We start from the raw sequence: 16,003 nt of genomic DNA on the forward strand, positions 1-16,003 counted from the left end.
AGGTTCCCATACAGTAATTATTACTAATTATACAGTAATTATTACTAATTATACAGTAATTATTACTAATTACAGTAATTATTACTAATTACAATAATCATTACTAATTACAATAATTATTACTAATTATACAGTAATTATTACTAATTATACAGTAATTATTACTAATTATACAGTAATTATTACTAATTATACAGTAATTATTATTAATTATACAGTAATTATTACTAATTATACAGCAATTATTACTAATTATACAGTAATCATCACCTGAAGTACGCCCTGAAGCTCAATGTCAAGTATACATATTTGACCCTTATCACACACATTGGTAACAGCTAGTTTGCTTGTTCCATACAGATTACTACCAAACTCCGCATGCTCTAGAAACGCTCCATCTTCAATTAGCTGCTGCATCTGAGATATGAACTGAATGAGACACATATTAATATGTTCAATTAGCTGCTGCATCTGAGATATGAACTGAATGAGACACATATTAATATGTTCAATTAGCTGCTGCATCTGAGATATGAACTGAATGAGACACATATTAATATGTTCAATTAGCTGCTGCATCTGAGATATGAACTGAATGAGACACATATTAATATGTTCAATTAGCTGCTGCATCTGAGATATGAACTGAATGAGACACATATTAATATGTTCAATTAGCTGCTGCATCTGAGATATGAACTGAATGAGACACATATTAATATGTTCTGGGTGACAGTAACTAGGACACTTACGACTAACTATTTCAGAACGTTTTAATAGTTTCAACACTACTATATATTATAACTAGAAAACCCGTGGTCACAGGGAGGAAGCTAATAGTATTTTTTGTTAGTAACAGTGTTTAGTTGTTAATTATTGTAATATATCAGTAACAGGGTTTAGTTGTTACTTATTGTAATAGATCAGTAGCAGGGTTTAGTTGTTATTTATTGTAATAGATCAGTAGCAGGGTTTAGTTGTTACTTATTGTAATAGATCAGTAGCAGGGTTTAGTTGTAATTTATTGTAATAGATCAGTAGCAGGGTTTAGTTGTTACTTATTGTAATAGATCAGTAGCAGGGTTTAGTTGTTACTTATTGAATATATCAGATATGAACTGAATGAGACACATATTAATATGTTCAATTAGCTGCTGCATCTGAGATATGAACTGAATGAGACACATATTAATATGTTCAATTAGCTGCTGCATCTGAGATATGAACTGAATGAGACACATACCCCCCCCCCCCCCCAACATATTAATATGTTCTGGGTAACAGTAACTAGGAGACTTACGACTAACTATTTCAGAACGTTTTAATAGTTTTAACACTACTATATATTATAACTAGAAAACCCGTGGTCACAGGGAGGAAGCTAATAGTATTTTTTGTTAGTAACAGGGTTTAGTTGTTAATTATTGTAATATATCAGTAACAGCCAACAGGGTTTAGTTGTTACTTATTGTAATAGATCAGTAGCAGGGTTTAGTTGTTATTTATTGTAATAGATCAGTAGCAGGGTTTAGTTGTTACTTATTGTAATAGATCAGTAGCAGGGTTTAGTTGTAATTTATTGTAATAGATCAGTAGCAGGGTTTAGTTGTTACTTATTGAATATATCAGATATGAACTGAATGAGACACATATTAATATGTTCAATTAGCTGCTGCATCTGAGATATGAACTGAATGAGACACATATTAATATGTTCAATTAGCTGCTGCATCTGAGATATGAACTGAATGAGACACATACCCCCCCCCCCCCAACATATTAATATGTTCTGGGTAACAGTAACTAGGAGACTTACGACTAACTATTTCAGAACGTTTTAATAGTTTCAACACTACTATATATTATAACTAGAAAACCCGTGGTCACAGGGAGGAAGCTAATAGTATTTTTTGTTAGTAAGTTTAAATCGCGTAAAAAAATATCCTAAACAAACCGAAGATACAGCCGATTAAAATGTTGCTCGCACTAAACACAACGTAATATCAACAAAACCGATAAAAAATGCCGTTTTAACAATCTTTGCACGTGCACGTGCGTGTAACAACCCTCGTTACCATGGTTACTACGCAAGTTCATATTTTTCGTTTGTTTTGCACGTGGGCGGTCGTACAGACAAAAAGAATTCTCTGAATTATAGTAGAGATAACACTACTATTATATAACAAATAATTTGAGTAAATGGCATTCAACATGGCCGCTGGATTAGTGATGACGAAACTATAGTTAAAAGGCTGCGAAGAGGGTGACGAATTGGAATTTATTTATTGTTTTTTCTGAATCTGGTGTAGTATCATTGCTTCATTGGCTTTATTGAAATGATGAATGGCCCAAACATATTTCAGAACGGTGATAATAATTTAGTTCAGAAGACCAGCACTAAGGAGCTTATTGTAATAGATCAGTAACAGGGTTTAGTTGTTACTTATTGTAATATATCAGTAGCAGAGTTTAGTTGCTACTTATTGTAATAGATCAGTAGCAGGGTTTAGTTGTTACTTATTGTAATATATCAGTAGCAAATAAGCAATCAGTAGCAGGGTTTAGTTGCTACTTATTGTAATATATCAGTAGCAGGGTTTAATTGTTACTTATTGTAATATATCAGTAACAGGGTTTAGTTGTTACTTATTGTAATAGATCAGTAGCAGAGTTTAGTTGCTACTTATTGTAATAGATCAGTAGCAGAGTTTAGTTGTTACTTATTGTAATATATCAGTAGCAAATAAGCAATCAGTAGCAGGGTTTAGTTGCTACTTATTGTAATATATCAGTAGCAGGGTTTAATTGTTACTTATTGTAATATATCAGTAACAGGGTTAAGTTGTTAATTATTGTAATAGATCAGTAGCAGGGTACAGTTGTTACTTATTGTAATAGATCAGTAGCAGGGTACAGTTGTTACTTATTGTAATAGATCAGTAGCAGGGTTTAGTTGTTACTTATTGTAATAGATCAGTAGCAGGGTTTAGTTGTTAGTTATTGTAATAGATCAGTAGCAGGGTTTAGTTGTTACTTATTGTAATAGATCAGTAACAGGGTTTAGTTGTTAATTATTGTAATATATCAGTAACAGGGTTTAGTTGTTACTTATTGTAATAGATCAGTGCAGTAGCAGGGTTTAGTTGTTACTTATTGTAATAGATCAGTAGCAGGGTTTAGTTGTTATTTATTGTAATAGATCAGTAGCAGGGTTTAGTTGTTACTTATTGTAATAGATCAGTAGCAGGGTTTAGTTGTAATTTATTGTAATAGATCAGTAGCAGGGTTTAGTTGTTACTTATTGAATATATCAGTAGCAGGGTTTAGTTGTTATTTATTTTAATAGATCAGTAGCAGGGTTCAGTTGTTACTTATTGTAATAGATCAGTAGCAGGGTTTAGTTGTTACTTAATACTTATTGTAATAGATCAGTAGCAGGGTTAAGTTGTTATTTGGGGGGGGGGGGGGGGGGGGGGGGGGGGGGGGTAGCCCAAAAAACCCAAAAAAAACCAATCCCAGTATGACCTTTTTCAGGGTAGGAGTTGGGTTTTTTTGGGTTTTTTACAAATTTTTCATTTAACTATTATATATATACGGAATCATGAAAGAATGTAGATGCATGTAATAGGTAAATGTCGAACTTAACACCAAATATACACATTCAAGAATGAAAACATGATATAGCAACAGTTTTTGAAGGAAATAAAATCATGTAGGAACCTAGCAAAATAATTATCAGTACAACATCACTGCTGTGGTTCATCACTACAACATCACAATAGATAAAATCGCTTACATGTCACTCGAAAGTAGTATTTTATTCACTGATGTGCTCAGAAGAAGTTGGCCAATCAGATATGATTTCAGCCATATGTAATGCTCACCTTGATGCACAAGGCAAATTGAGTTAGTAGGGACGCAACTCACTGATGACCCCAACCCTGACCGCAACCGGTACGAGAGGAATAAAGCCTTTCCTCTCACCTTCACGATCTCTGTTTCCGTTTTCCTTATCTTCCTCTTAACATGAATCCATGCTCTATCTCCAACTGAAAGAATCTTGCAGTTACCATCAGCTGCATGATCACATGTGATATTAAGTGATATCTTCGCTTGTTTATGGCCCTGGAATCGCTTAAATATTGACTGGGATGGCATTCGATCTCGCCCTCCATTGAGGCAAACCTCAACAGCCGTATCATGATGCAGAGCATCACCATACACAGTTACTATGTTCGCCCATTCATCTAATGAGTCAATATCCTCCACATCCTCTTCTTCGTCATCTGTTTCCGCTTCATCACTCTCTGTTACGTCAGAAGATGGTTGAAAGGCCTCTCCTTCAAAGCTACAGTGTTCTTGAAGGAGTTCTCTACCCCTTGAGACTCCCTTCTTCATAGCTTGTTTTCAACCTTGAGATTGAAGTATCTTTACCTCTATATAGTTTATCTGCTTTCGGATGCGGTATAACAAGCTTGTTGCGAGAGTGGGCAACTGTTTCAGGGATCAAACTTTTGCCGAGTGCATCAAGCTCGAGGGAACGGTTTGATTTGCCCATGCCAACCAACACATCCTTAGAACACAGATTAGTTTTAATGCCAGCATGGAGGCCTATGCGCAGGAAAGCATAAAGTTGCTCGAAGGCATCGGATGTAAACAGCCAGGGTATAAAGTGTTGGTCACTGTTGTCAGCTGTTACACTGAGGATGTACAGCATCAGATTCTCGACTGCAATAATCGCATCATCAAACGTTTGACAAGTAGGCATGTGCTTTGACCTGCCCTTGAGCTTCGTCATAGCTTCTTTCCATGATAAGAGAACAGTTCTTACAACCGTCATGTTAAACACCCTATCCTCGGGGCACATAGACTTATCGTAAAAAGCGCACAGCATCAGGTAGATTAGTTCCAACCAAAGACCTGTACCATGAAAACCCTGATCATAAAAACTTTCATAGTGAAATACTATGTCAGAAACGGCACTGGGATCTTGTTTATCAGTTAGCAGTATTGCACTCTTAGGGACCTTTTCTTGAAAAAGTTGGTTCTTCTTAAATATTTCAAAAATAAGGTCCCATCGCACAACATACTTATAGCGCTCCTCAAATATGACCTTTGATGGGTCACAAAAGAGCACTAACCTGGTAGTCAGGCATTTCATATTATTTCGCATCTTCTTTATTGCATGGGGAACGTCCTGCATCGGCAACTGCTTTAATTTAATTCCTAGTCCATAAACAAAGGGAAACTCTATCAGAGTTCCTTTACTGAGCCAATCCAGTATTGTTGACATTAGTTCGTTTGTGCTGTAACCGCTGAAGCTTTCTCAGCCGAGAGTCACCATCACCCACGACTCACGAGGCTCGATATTTTGACCCCGACACCGGCAGCTAGGGAGGTTACTGTATCGTGGATTGTTTGCAGCTCCTCACTTCCCATCTTGGTTCCAACTGGGTACGTACCGAGGCAATTATTAAAAGACCGTATACACAGCGGAACTAGGATAAGCGACGAAACTTGTGTAGCAGATGTAAGAAGTCCCGTTCGCTGAAGATCAGGGACTGATTCTAACCCGTTGATTACCTTTCCCTGTAGAACGAGGGTGTCCTCACTGTCTGCTTGTCTTTCCAGATTAATCTCGGTTTCCTCGTTTATCAAGTGATCTTTCGACACTCCCAGTCTCCACGTAGTTTAACCAGTGAGGGGCCATTGCTTTTATCATCTTTGCACTTTTTGCACCGCAACACATCGATGTTGCCACATTTGGCACATTTCCACTTACTTCGTGCATTCATATGGATTATATCTCGATGAACTAGACATCCTGTTTGCTATCGTGATAACATACTATTGATATAAACACACTTATATAAACTATCTATTAAGTTAAGACATGAGAACAACACGTAGGTAAGACTCAGTGGGAAATAATTCACATTCAATACAACAAATGAAATGGCTAGAATTTTGTTTAAATTTTGTTTAAAAAACCCAAAAAAACCCTAAAAAACCCAATCCCAGTATTACCTTTTCTTGGGTAGGAGTTGGGTTTTTTTGGGCTACACCCCCCCCCCCCCCTTATTTATTGTAATAGATCAGTAGCAGGGTTTAGTTGTTACCTATTGCAACATCCTGTGCAACTCATTTACACCTCAACTATAGAAGGGAATAGTAGCACCTACCTTAGACCTCTGAGAGAAGTGATAATGTACAGTATAGGGAATAGTAGCACCTACCTTAGACCTCTGAGAGAAGTGATAATGTACCCCGTCTTGCTCTCCCTGTCGGGGAGACCGTGTGGTGTGAGACACCGAGAAACCAAACCTGCCAAATGTAATTATCAATTATAGGCCACAATCTTTTTGCATCCTAGTACAGAACTTTAAGGAAACATATTGCCTTCTTAGCCGATTTTGGTGATATAATTTTTTAATTTTTCATCTCTTCAAGCCTCAATATGAACAGTGAAACTCGATGCACGGTGGCTCACAGTGGGCCAGAATAGGGGGGCAGGCTATATTAGACATGTTAGTACCATCCAAATATGTCTGCAAGGTGTTCTATAGACTGCTTTGGCCCAAAAAAACGATCTAAACCAATTTCAAGACCCTACTTAACACAAAAACTGAGAAAATTGGGGAATTTTGAATTATGCTCCTTGAATTTTTAGCCCCAAAATTCCCAAAAATTCAAAATTCCTTACATAAGCCACAAAACCAGTTTTGAGATGCTTTACTTGTAGCTGAACGCTTACAGGACTTGTATTTAAAATTTCATCAAGGTTGAACAAAAGATGGCAGAGTTATTACAAAAATATGTATGCCCATATTTGGGCACAAGCCCCAAATAACATAGTTTTAGCCAATAAATTGGTAAAAAATCGGCATTTAAAAAAAATGCCCAAGGATGCCCACCACAATTTTTTTATATGTTGTAGGGAATCCTCTAAGCTTTCAAATGGTACCAAGGAATAGGCCGGCAAAGGCCGGCAATTTAACTATTTTTGGGCTGGAAGCGACTGAAGATGACCTTCAGTTATGCAAGCAATCCAAGCAGAAAATGCTACGTGCACACATTCTTGACAGTCATAAGTGTACCTCTACATTAACCGAAACTACTGACAAACTTATCTCTCTAACTCAAATTTTTTCGAGATCGTCCACTGATGCGATGACCGGCCTCCAGAACACTGTTAGTGAAGCACAGTCCCTTGTCCAGTCTCTACGTGACCATTCTGCTCACCCTCCTACTCAACCTACAACCACCCTCCCCGAAATACCTGCACCACCAACACCGGTCCAGACTGTGGAACAGCCCTTCTCCAAGCTCGAAACTGGTGACCAGCTGCAGAGGTTTGACTTTAAGAGATTGGACTCTGAATTAACCTATGATAAAGTTTTCTCGAATAGAAAGGTTGCATATTTTGGCGATGCTCCTTACAAGTATTTAGGAGGGTACCACAGGGCAAAGCAATTAGACCCTGAGACGTACCTTGCTGAAATACTTGTAGCAGTTGATGATGTGTGCAAGACCAACAACATCAACTATAAGGATTTCAATAGCTGCATGATCACCAAATATGAATCACACGTCTCGTGTATACCTCCTCATTCCGATGATGAATCGTGTATAGTACCCGACAGCACTATACTTACCATTTCCCTGGGGGGTAAAAGGGATTTAGTTTTTCGTAGACGTCCTCCAGGCGAGTATCGCGATGAAACCGTGACAGTTCAACACGGCGACTGTTACACTATGACGCGAAAATCGCAGGACCTTTTTGACCATGCTGTTCCTCCGCAAACTCAGGCGGATTTTGAAGGTCCTCGAATCAGCTTAACCTTTAGACAGTTGGCCTCGGCACATTCCAGAAAATCTAGCAGCCATCAGCTGCGACCTCTACCCCATCATAAAGTGAACCAGACCAAACGAGTGCTGATACTGTCTGACAGCAAAAACTGTAATTTTGACTGTTCTCAATTTCGTTCACCTGTCATAGCGTTCCGGGAAAACTTATTTTTCCTCCGCGACTTAAAGGAACACCGGGAATCGATTCAACAAGCCGACATTGTACTCATAAGTGCTGGCATAAACGATATCCAGAAAAACAGAGCGAGTGCCGTCCTGCTGCATAATCACATCAGAAGTTTCATAGAACAGTTCCCGCGCACTATGTTCTTATTCGATGCAGTCAGTCCACTATCGATACATGCTGACCGATTCAACACCCACAACGACATTATCCAGTACCTTAATGAACTCATGTTTAAGTGCTCCCTTCACCATGACAACTTCAGACTCTTCGACAACTCAAGTTTTAGTCTCGCTCACCTCGCTCGTGACGGTCTACATCTTAACTATATTGGACAGAGTGTATTATCAGATTGCTGGGTAAACTGTGTGCTCATTGGACTGGGGTTCAGGCGTGGACCCCTACCTCTACGTGAGCACTTTAAACGTATGATATCTTATCCAATCCCTGGCCACTTTGGCACCTGAGCACGACGTATTTTATATCTTAATGTAAAATTATCATGACAAAAATATCGAATCCTGAACAACTTTCCAGACTCGCGCTGAGTCGCAAACAATTTCACTAATCAAACAAACGTAACTTATTTGAACAAACTCTTACCATATTTTTAAAATTTTCCGTCATTTCAAATCAAAATTAGAAACTTAAATCAAATTCAAACTCAAGCACAAAGCACATAATACAACCAACTACTTAAACGAACTTTTCCCTTATCCAGATTCCCTACCTTCTCACCTTATCTATCACACCTTATCAGCAAAACGCGAAATAAACCCTGCTTGATAATAGTCCACGTCCCTACATCATAACAATCATTTCATATTATCTAATTCCTAACCTCATGCCGTACTCAGACAACGACGACGCAATATTTACACGATATCTACACAGATATTTACACAGTACTCATTATACATACATCACACATTACTGTACATTTGACTCTGTACATTTGACTGATCTGTACATTTGACTCTGTACATTTGACTCTGAACATTCGACACATACATTACTGTACATGGAAATTAGGCTCATGCACGGTGAGCTGCTGCCATCAAGTAATAGAAGAGAAGTTAAAGGTCAATCATAAAGGTAAAGGTGAAGTTTACTTAATTACTGTAGATAAGTCACGGTACTTTCTACACACAGGACTGAAAGTCTTCGTTAGAAGTATCTGACTAGGTCACGTTATTGTTATCATATTTTGTATAAATAGTAAGTCTATACTCTCTTAAATATATCATAATATAACTATAATACTAACGAATATAATACATTATCTCATAGTTCTATGAACGAATCTCAGCGTTGCAACAAATGTAATACACGTATTCCTAAAGCACGTTCGTTCCTAATTTGCAGTCACTGCGACAAAATAAAACATATGAAATGCATGAAGTTATCTAAGTCTGAGGCAAAAATAATTGTAGATTCTGGCTCTGCCTGGATATGTTATGACTGTATCTCCAGCGCCTTACCAGTAAATGCATGCCCCTCGGCAAAGCCACCGAGACAAGGGCCCGTCATAGGTCCTAAATTTAAAGTTCAATGCACATGCTGTAATGGCTGGATTTACTCCCCCGCCAACCTGAAAACCTGCCACTGGTGCGAATCTAAAGTACATACCAAATGTCACTCCGACTTATTAGGATGCAGAAATTGCTGTGAAAATATGATCCCGGGATACTATGTACATTGCTATCAGCTATACTCATTACATACACATACTCACACCGGCGTAATCCACAATCCCTACGATCGCTATCAGTTGATTAACGAAATAGGAAATACAATTGACCAAGATCAGGAACTCGAATATTGGAATGAGATTTCTGATATTTTAGTTAGCTGCAATTACATGGAGCCGACAAATGTAAGTTCGTCAGGACCATGTGATCTTAAGATATTTACCTTAAACATACGGGGACTTCTTAAAAACGTAGACAAATTAAGAGAAGATATATTCACGTACTCGAAGTATGATGTCCTTTGTTTTAACGAGACTAATCTCTTGCAGGATAAGCTTCCTAATGGTATTAATGACCTAGTGCTTGAGGGATTTTATGAACCACTGTTACGAGATCCAATACGTAGTTCTGGTCGTGGTGGGGGTTTAGCAATTTATATCAATACGCGCGTATGCGAGTCTGAAAATATTGAAAAATTCTTTCCCCAAAACTTTGATGTGACAGACAAGAGTGGTGAATTCATGTTGGTAAAACTCCATAACTGCAAAGGCTTTAACAAAACAAAGATAATCGTCAATATATATCGGTCACCAGCATCAAAAAATCCTGATAATTTTAACAAACTCATAGACTCCCTATTACACGGCATGGAAAGGCACTCGAGAAAACATACTATATTAGTCGGTGATTTCAATGTAGATCTTACACATTATGATACTGACAAACATTGTCAAAATTTGATTGAAACTATGACTAAATACGGTTTCTTTCAGCTAGTCTCACGTCCCACACGTATCACTGATCACAGTGCCACTCTTATAGATCATGTTTACAGCAATAACGTACAACACACACACAGCTGCAATGTTATTACTGTTGACCTGTCTGATCATCTAGCCACTCTTGTTACTATCTCACTTGGGCAATACAGCCACATTGCAGGGAGTAGAAACAAACGACACAGAGTCGACCATGGAATGAATATTGAAAAACGTATGTTTAACGAGTCGAACAACCTTAAATTTATAGAATTAATTGGATCCGAAATGTGGGAGGAAGTCACACGTGAAAATTGTGCTGATGAACAATATAACAAATTTATTGAAATATACGGTCAGCATTATGATGAGGCATACCCAGTGAAAACCAATCATGTGCGCCGCAAATTTGAAAGGCAGGACCCCAAACCTTTTATGCTACCCTGGCTTGAAATTGCATGTGCTCGTAAAAACAAATTATTCCATGCCAAAATAGTGGACCCAACGGAGGAAAACTACAAGGCTTACAAAAAGCATAAGGCATTCTGCGACAAGCACGTCAATAAGGCAAAAGACAAATACTACAAAACACAATTTGATAAGTATAAAGATTGTTCAAAGAAACAATGGCAGCTGATCAACACTCTACTTGGCAGAAAATCTAAATCTCATAACAAAATTAAACTCCAAAACGCCGACGGAAATATTATAAATAGTGACAGTGATGTAGCTGAGCACTTTAACTCTTACTTCTCCAACATTGCCACAAAAATCAAAGATGCGATCAGCGCGCGTACTGTATTCGATCCAGGGGGTTTTAAACATTACCTTAGCAGCCCAGCTTCGCAGTCTATGTTCGTAAGACCAACTACCGAAAGTGAAGTTGAACAAATTATTAGCAAGCTTAAGAATAAATCCACTCAAGACACTAAAATTGAACCCCTAAAAATTGTAAAAGACTGCCCCTCCTTCTGTAAAGTCTTGTCCATAATCATTAACACATCATTTAGTCAAGGTATCTTCCCATCATCTCTCAAAATAGCTAAAGTTATACCAATTCACAAAGGAGGCAGCAAATCCGACGCCACTAACTATCGACCCATATCTTTGCTGTGCACCTTTTCCAAATTGTATGAAAAACTTATGCATAATAGAGTAATGGACTTCCTTGACAAGAAAGGCTCGCTCTTTGAAGGGCAATATGGCTTCCGGCCAGGCCGATCCTGTGAGCATGCTCTTTTGGATGCTCAACACACGATTCTGAATTCCCTTGCCAAAAAGGAAGTTGCTCTATTACTCCTAGTCGACTTTAGTAAAGCTTTTGACGTTTTGTCTCATGATGTATTGATTGACAAACTCCAGCACTATGGAATCCGTGGGCAAGCTTTGCAATGGTTTAAATCCTACCTGAGCACACGTCAGCAATACGTATGTTTGAATGGTATTAAATCAGCTCTTAAACCTATTACATACGGAGTTCCACAGGGCAGTATTATGGGACCTTTGTTATTCCTAATCTACATCAATGATATGCCAAATATCAACAGTATGATAAAGTTTATACTCTACGCTGATGATGCGAACATCATAATAAAAGGCAAAAATGCAAACGATGTTATACAAAAATTCAACCAATTCTCCCACGAGTTTGTACGCTGGGTTGACTGTAATGGACTTGCACTTAATCTAAAAAAGACCTGCTATATGCTTTTCGGTGTTAGAAATACTGATAATACTCCAAATATTCATATTGCAGACACACAATTAGAACGTAAAAGGGAAGCACGGTTCCTTGGCGTTATAATGGATGATAAACTAACATGGTCTAAGCATATAGCAGCTGTTAGATCAAAAATGATGCGGTATGTAGGAATTATGTATAAAATAAAACGTCACCTATCGATTCAAATAAGGCTACAGATATATCAAAGTTTTGTTCAATCGCATTTAAACTTCTGTTCAATTGTATGGGGGTTTGCAGCAAAAAATCACATTGAATCACTCTTCTCACGACAAAAACAGGGTATCAGGGCAGTAATGCCAGGTCACATTAATTACTTTTACAAAGACGGTCGACTGCCAGAACACACAAAACAATTTTTCAATAACAATGGTATACTCACGGTGCACAGTGTTATTGTAAAAAACACACTAATTCTCATGCACCGAATCAAACATTTCCGCAGCTCAGTCCCTCAACAAATCTGTATGACTATCCCAGAAAATGCACCCACTGCAAACTCAGATCACGTGACTGCAGCATCCTGGTTAGCCGAGTACAACACCACACATTTCAGATCTTCGATGTTCTTCAAAGGACCTTTACTCTCAATTTATGCTGTAAATGCAAATGTAAGCACCCTACCCACACTTTTTTCCATAAACCTTTTTAAATCGGCTACAAAACGCATGCTCTTGAACCTGCAGAGTGAAAATGACGATGACACGTGGCCCAGTTTCTTATTACATAATATTCCAGGTCTAAGAAGGTCACAACGTGTCTGAAAGTTACTGGACACAACGGTCATTATATCAGTTTAGTGAATTAGTTAATTAGTTAATTAGTAAATCAGTTATTAGTCATATGGTTATTATTAAGTACTATATATTATATGATATTACAAAAATAAACTATGAATATATATTTACACACAAAAAAAACCAGAACAAACTGATCACAGACTAGCGGCAACTAATATTAATGGATAAGCCACACATCCTAAATTCCGGGTCCATATTTACACTGCCACATTCCCCACTATCACTATTTTCCTATCAGCACAAACCGTAATTAATTGATTTCAACAATCACAAACACTACATATCCAAACGAATGGCATAACATAGCAATATCTACGATATCCTAAATCAGTCCCTAACAAACTTAGCGCGAGTCTGAAAGGCTGTTGGAAGCACAGAGTGCTCCATATTTTGTTTTTATCAATAAACCTTTTTTTTTTTCATTTTCTTTTTTTTATAAATTTATTAACTGCGTGCAAATTTGTGTTTCAGATTTGATCTATTTATGATATATATTTATGATTATGTAAAAAAAAAAAAAGGCCAAAAATTTGCCTAAAAATGGGGCAAAAATTCAGGCTCATGTCAAAAATCAGCTATATTAGATAGCCTATTAAGGTTTTTTCCAATAAATGAAGGTTTGAGAGTTGTTTGAAGATATAAAAGGAGTCAATTTACTTTAAATAATCTTATTTAAGGAACAGACATAGAGTAAGAGCTATTTTTCACTGCCAAAAAGAAACAAAATCAATTTTTGAAAAATCGCAAATTTCGCGGCCGCGTAGCGGTTAAACCATATGGAATTTTTAATTTCGGTTTTTTGCATTCTGTAGGGGACCAGTTTTCCTATCAGATTATTTAAAATACATCCTAAACTAACAAACTCATTTTTGGACCTAATATAGCCTGGTGGCCCACTGTGTGGCTTTTGACCTGTTTCTGCACTTTCCGCATTTGGAATTTATTGGCTATCTGACTAATATCAATATGGACACTGAAAACGCGAATTTTGCCTCATTGGGAAATTTTCGAGAGCATGCAAAGTGTTTTCTAGACCAGGCTTTTACCTCAGGCTGGCTACGACACTGCCTATTATAACACACATAATGCCGGCACGCACAGGGATTATATTTCAATTTTTCCGGCGACGCGCAGGAAAATTTGATAATAATTTCGTAATGAAAATAAGTATGGTATCAGCTTTTTTGAAATAAATTTTACAGAATCGTAATCAGCTTGATAAGACGAATCTTTTAGTACCAAGTAGGTGCTTTTAGAAGAGAAATTGTCTTAAATAATTTTCTAGCTCCCTTGTATAAATTTGTTACTAATTTTTTTACAAATTTTGTGTCTTCAAGTATTATAAATTTGGTACTAAAAGATTCGTCTTACCAATCTGATTACGATTCTGTAAAAATTATTTCAGAAAAGCTGATACTTTTTGAGTAATAGGTATTTTAAGCCTTAAATCTGCCATTTTTGGCCTTTTTTACGATGAATTTTACTAAGTCGTTTGAGGCCACATTTCATAGCTTAAAACTCAAATCTGAGAGCCATCCTACTTCAAAAAGTTGTATATGATCATCAGCTACACTCACAAGAATTTTTGAAGCGATATCTGCTGACCCGGGTGATTGGTGAAATGTACAACTTTAGAAGTAGAAGTAAATTTCAATTTTTCTTATTTCGACCTTGTTTGGTCTGTAACTTCGTCATTTATTGTTCAATTATATAATCCTTTTAATGGCTTCTTGTACGGATTGTAAGTAATGTTCAGTAAAAAATCAGCCAAAAAACGTTTCGAATGATTGAAAGATCAGTATTACAGTGACAGACTTCTCAAAATTTCCAAAACTTTCGAAAAAGAAAATATTTATTTTTTCGAAAGTGAGTGCTCTCAAAAATAATTTTTAATGTATCAAATCTTATTGGTTTTATGTATAATTATACTTTCTTAATATGAAGTTAACAACAGGGCCACGGCATAAAAGCTTTTGGTGTATGTCCCCTTAAGGGGAGATACACCAAAAACGTTTTTGGTGTATCTCCCCTTAAGCGTGCCAGCGTTTTGTGTTATAAAGTTATAAACCCCTCCGGGTTAGAATAAGATTCTGATAATCCCGGCTCCCGCTAGATAAATTCTGATAATCCCGGCTCCTGCTGTTAGTTTTTTCCCGCTGAATAAATAACCCCGGCAACAACAACAAACAACAACAGATTATATTATTTTAGTTAGTATGGACATGAATGTTACGATTGCAGTCTATTTATTTATTACAATATAATATTATTATATTGTAATAAATAAACCGGTTTCAAAGCCCTTAAGGGTGGCCCTCGGGTCTTTAAAACAAAACAAAAGTAGAGATCGTTACAGTAATCTAAACATGACACGACTAGACTGTGAACGATGATCTTAATCTGTTTGGGACTTGATAGAAATCTGATTTTTCTGATATGACGTAATGTATGAAACATTTCTTCTTGAGATTTAGATGAGTAAGTACAAATTTTGTGTCCAAGTTTGATCCTACTTTAAATGGGTGTTTATTGATTTATTTTTAATTGAGCATTGTGTTTTACATTATAAGCTATATAGAACTTACAATTAGTAGGTTAGTGGTAATCTTGAAGTACCTTGTGTTACATTTAAAAACTCACCTTTCAGGGTAGGACTCAAACAGTTTGTTGAGAAGAGTACTCTTCCCACACCCAGAAGGTCCGGTGATCACAATGAGATATTTAGAGGGAGCACATGCTGCTGCACCCATTGTTTTTCTTGCTAACATTTCTTAGCTCTTGGTAAGAGGGACAGTTATTGTATAGAATACCAAACATACAGTCTTATGATCTATGGAAATATTTTGCTGCATAATACAATCCCAGAGTAAGTCCTCTGAATTGAATTGAAAAGTTCCTCCTGGCAAGCCAGGAAGGTGCGCCCCAAATAAGCATAGATGAAGGGGCCTCTGGGGGTCTCGGTCTGTGCAATCTAAAGAACT

General features: G+C 37.1%; 1 protein-coding gene across 1 annotated transcript in view; it reads right to left on the reverse strand.

Moving 5' to 3' along the window:
* LOC134821958 (guanylate kinase-like) overlaps nucleotides 1-15,795 on the reverse strand; it is a 40,280-nt gene extending 24,485 nt beyond the window's left edge. Inside the window, exons 1-3 of the mRNA XM_063832790.1 lie at nucleotides 15,663-15,795; nucleotides 6,237-6,324; nucleotides 271-417 (exon numbers count right to left, since the gene is read on the reverse strand). Of these exons, the coding sequence (XP_063688860.1) occupies nucleotides 271-417; nucleotides 6,237-6,324; nucleotides 15,663-15,790 (363 nt within the window). The 5' untranslated portion in view covers nucleotides 15,791-15,795. The remainder of the gene's footprint in view (nucleotides 1-270; nucleotides 418-6,236; nucleotides 6,325-15,662) is intronic.
* Nucleotides 15,796-16,003: the final 208 nt, after the last annotated feature.

Source organism: Bolinopsis microptera, chromosome 10 (assembly GCF_026151205.1).
Source record: "Bolinopsis microptera isolate Bmic1 chromosome 10, MBARI_Bmic_1.0, whole genome shotgun sequence".
In the NCBI taxonomy this organism is placed as follows: Eukaryota; Metazoa; Ctenophora; class Tentaculata; order Lobata; family Bolinopsidae; genus Bolinopsis; species Bolinopsis microptera.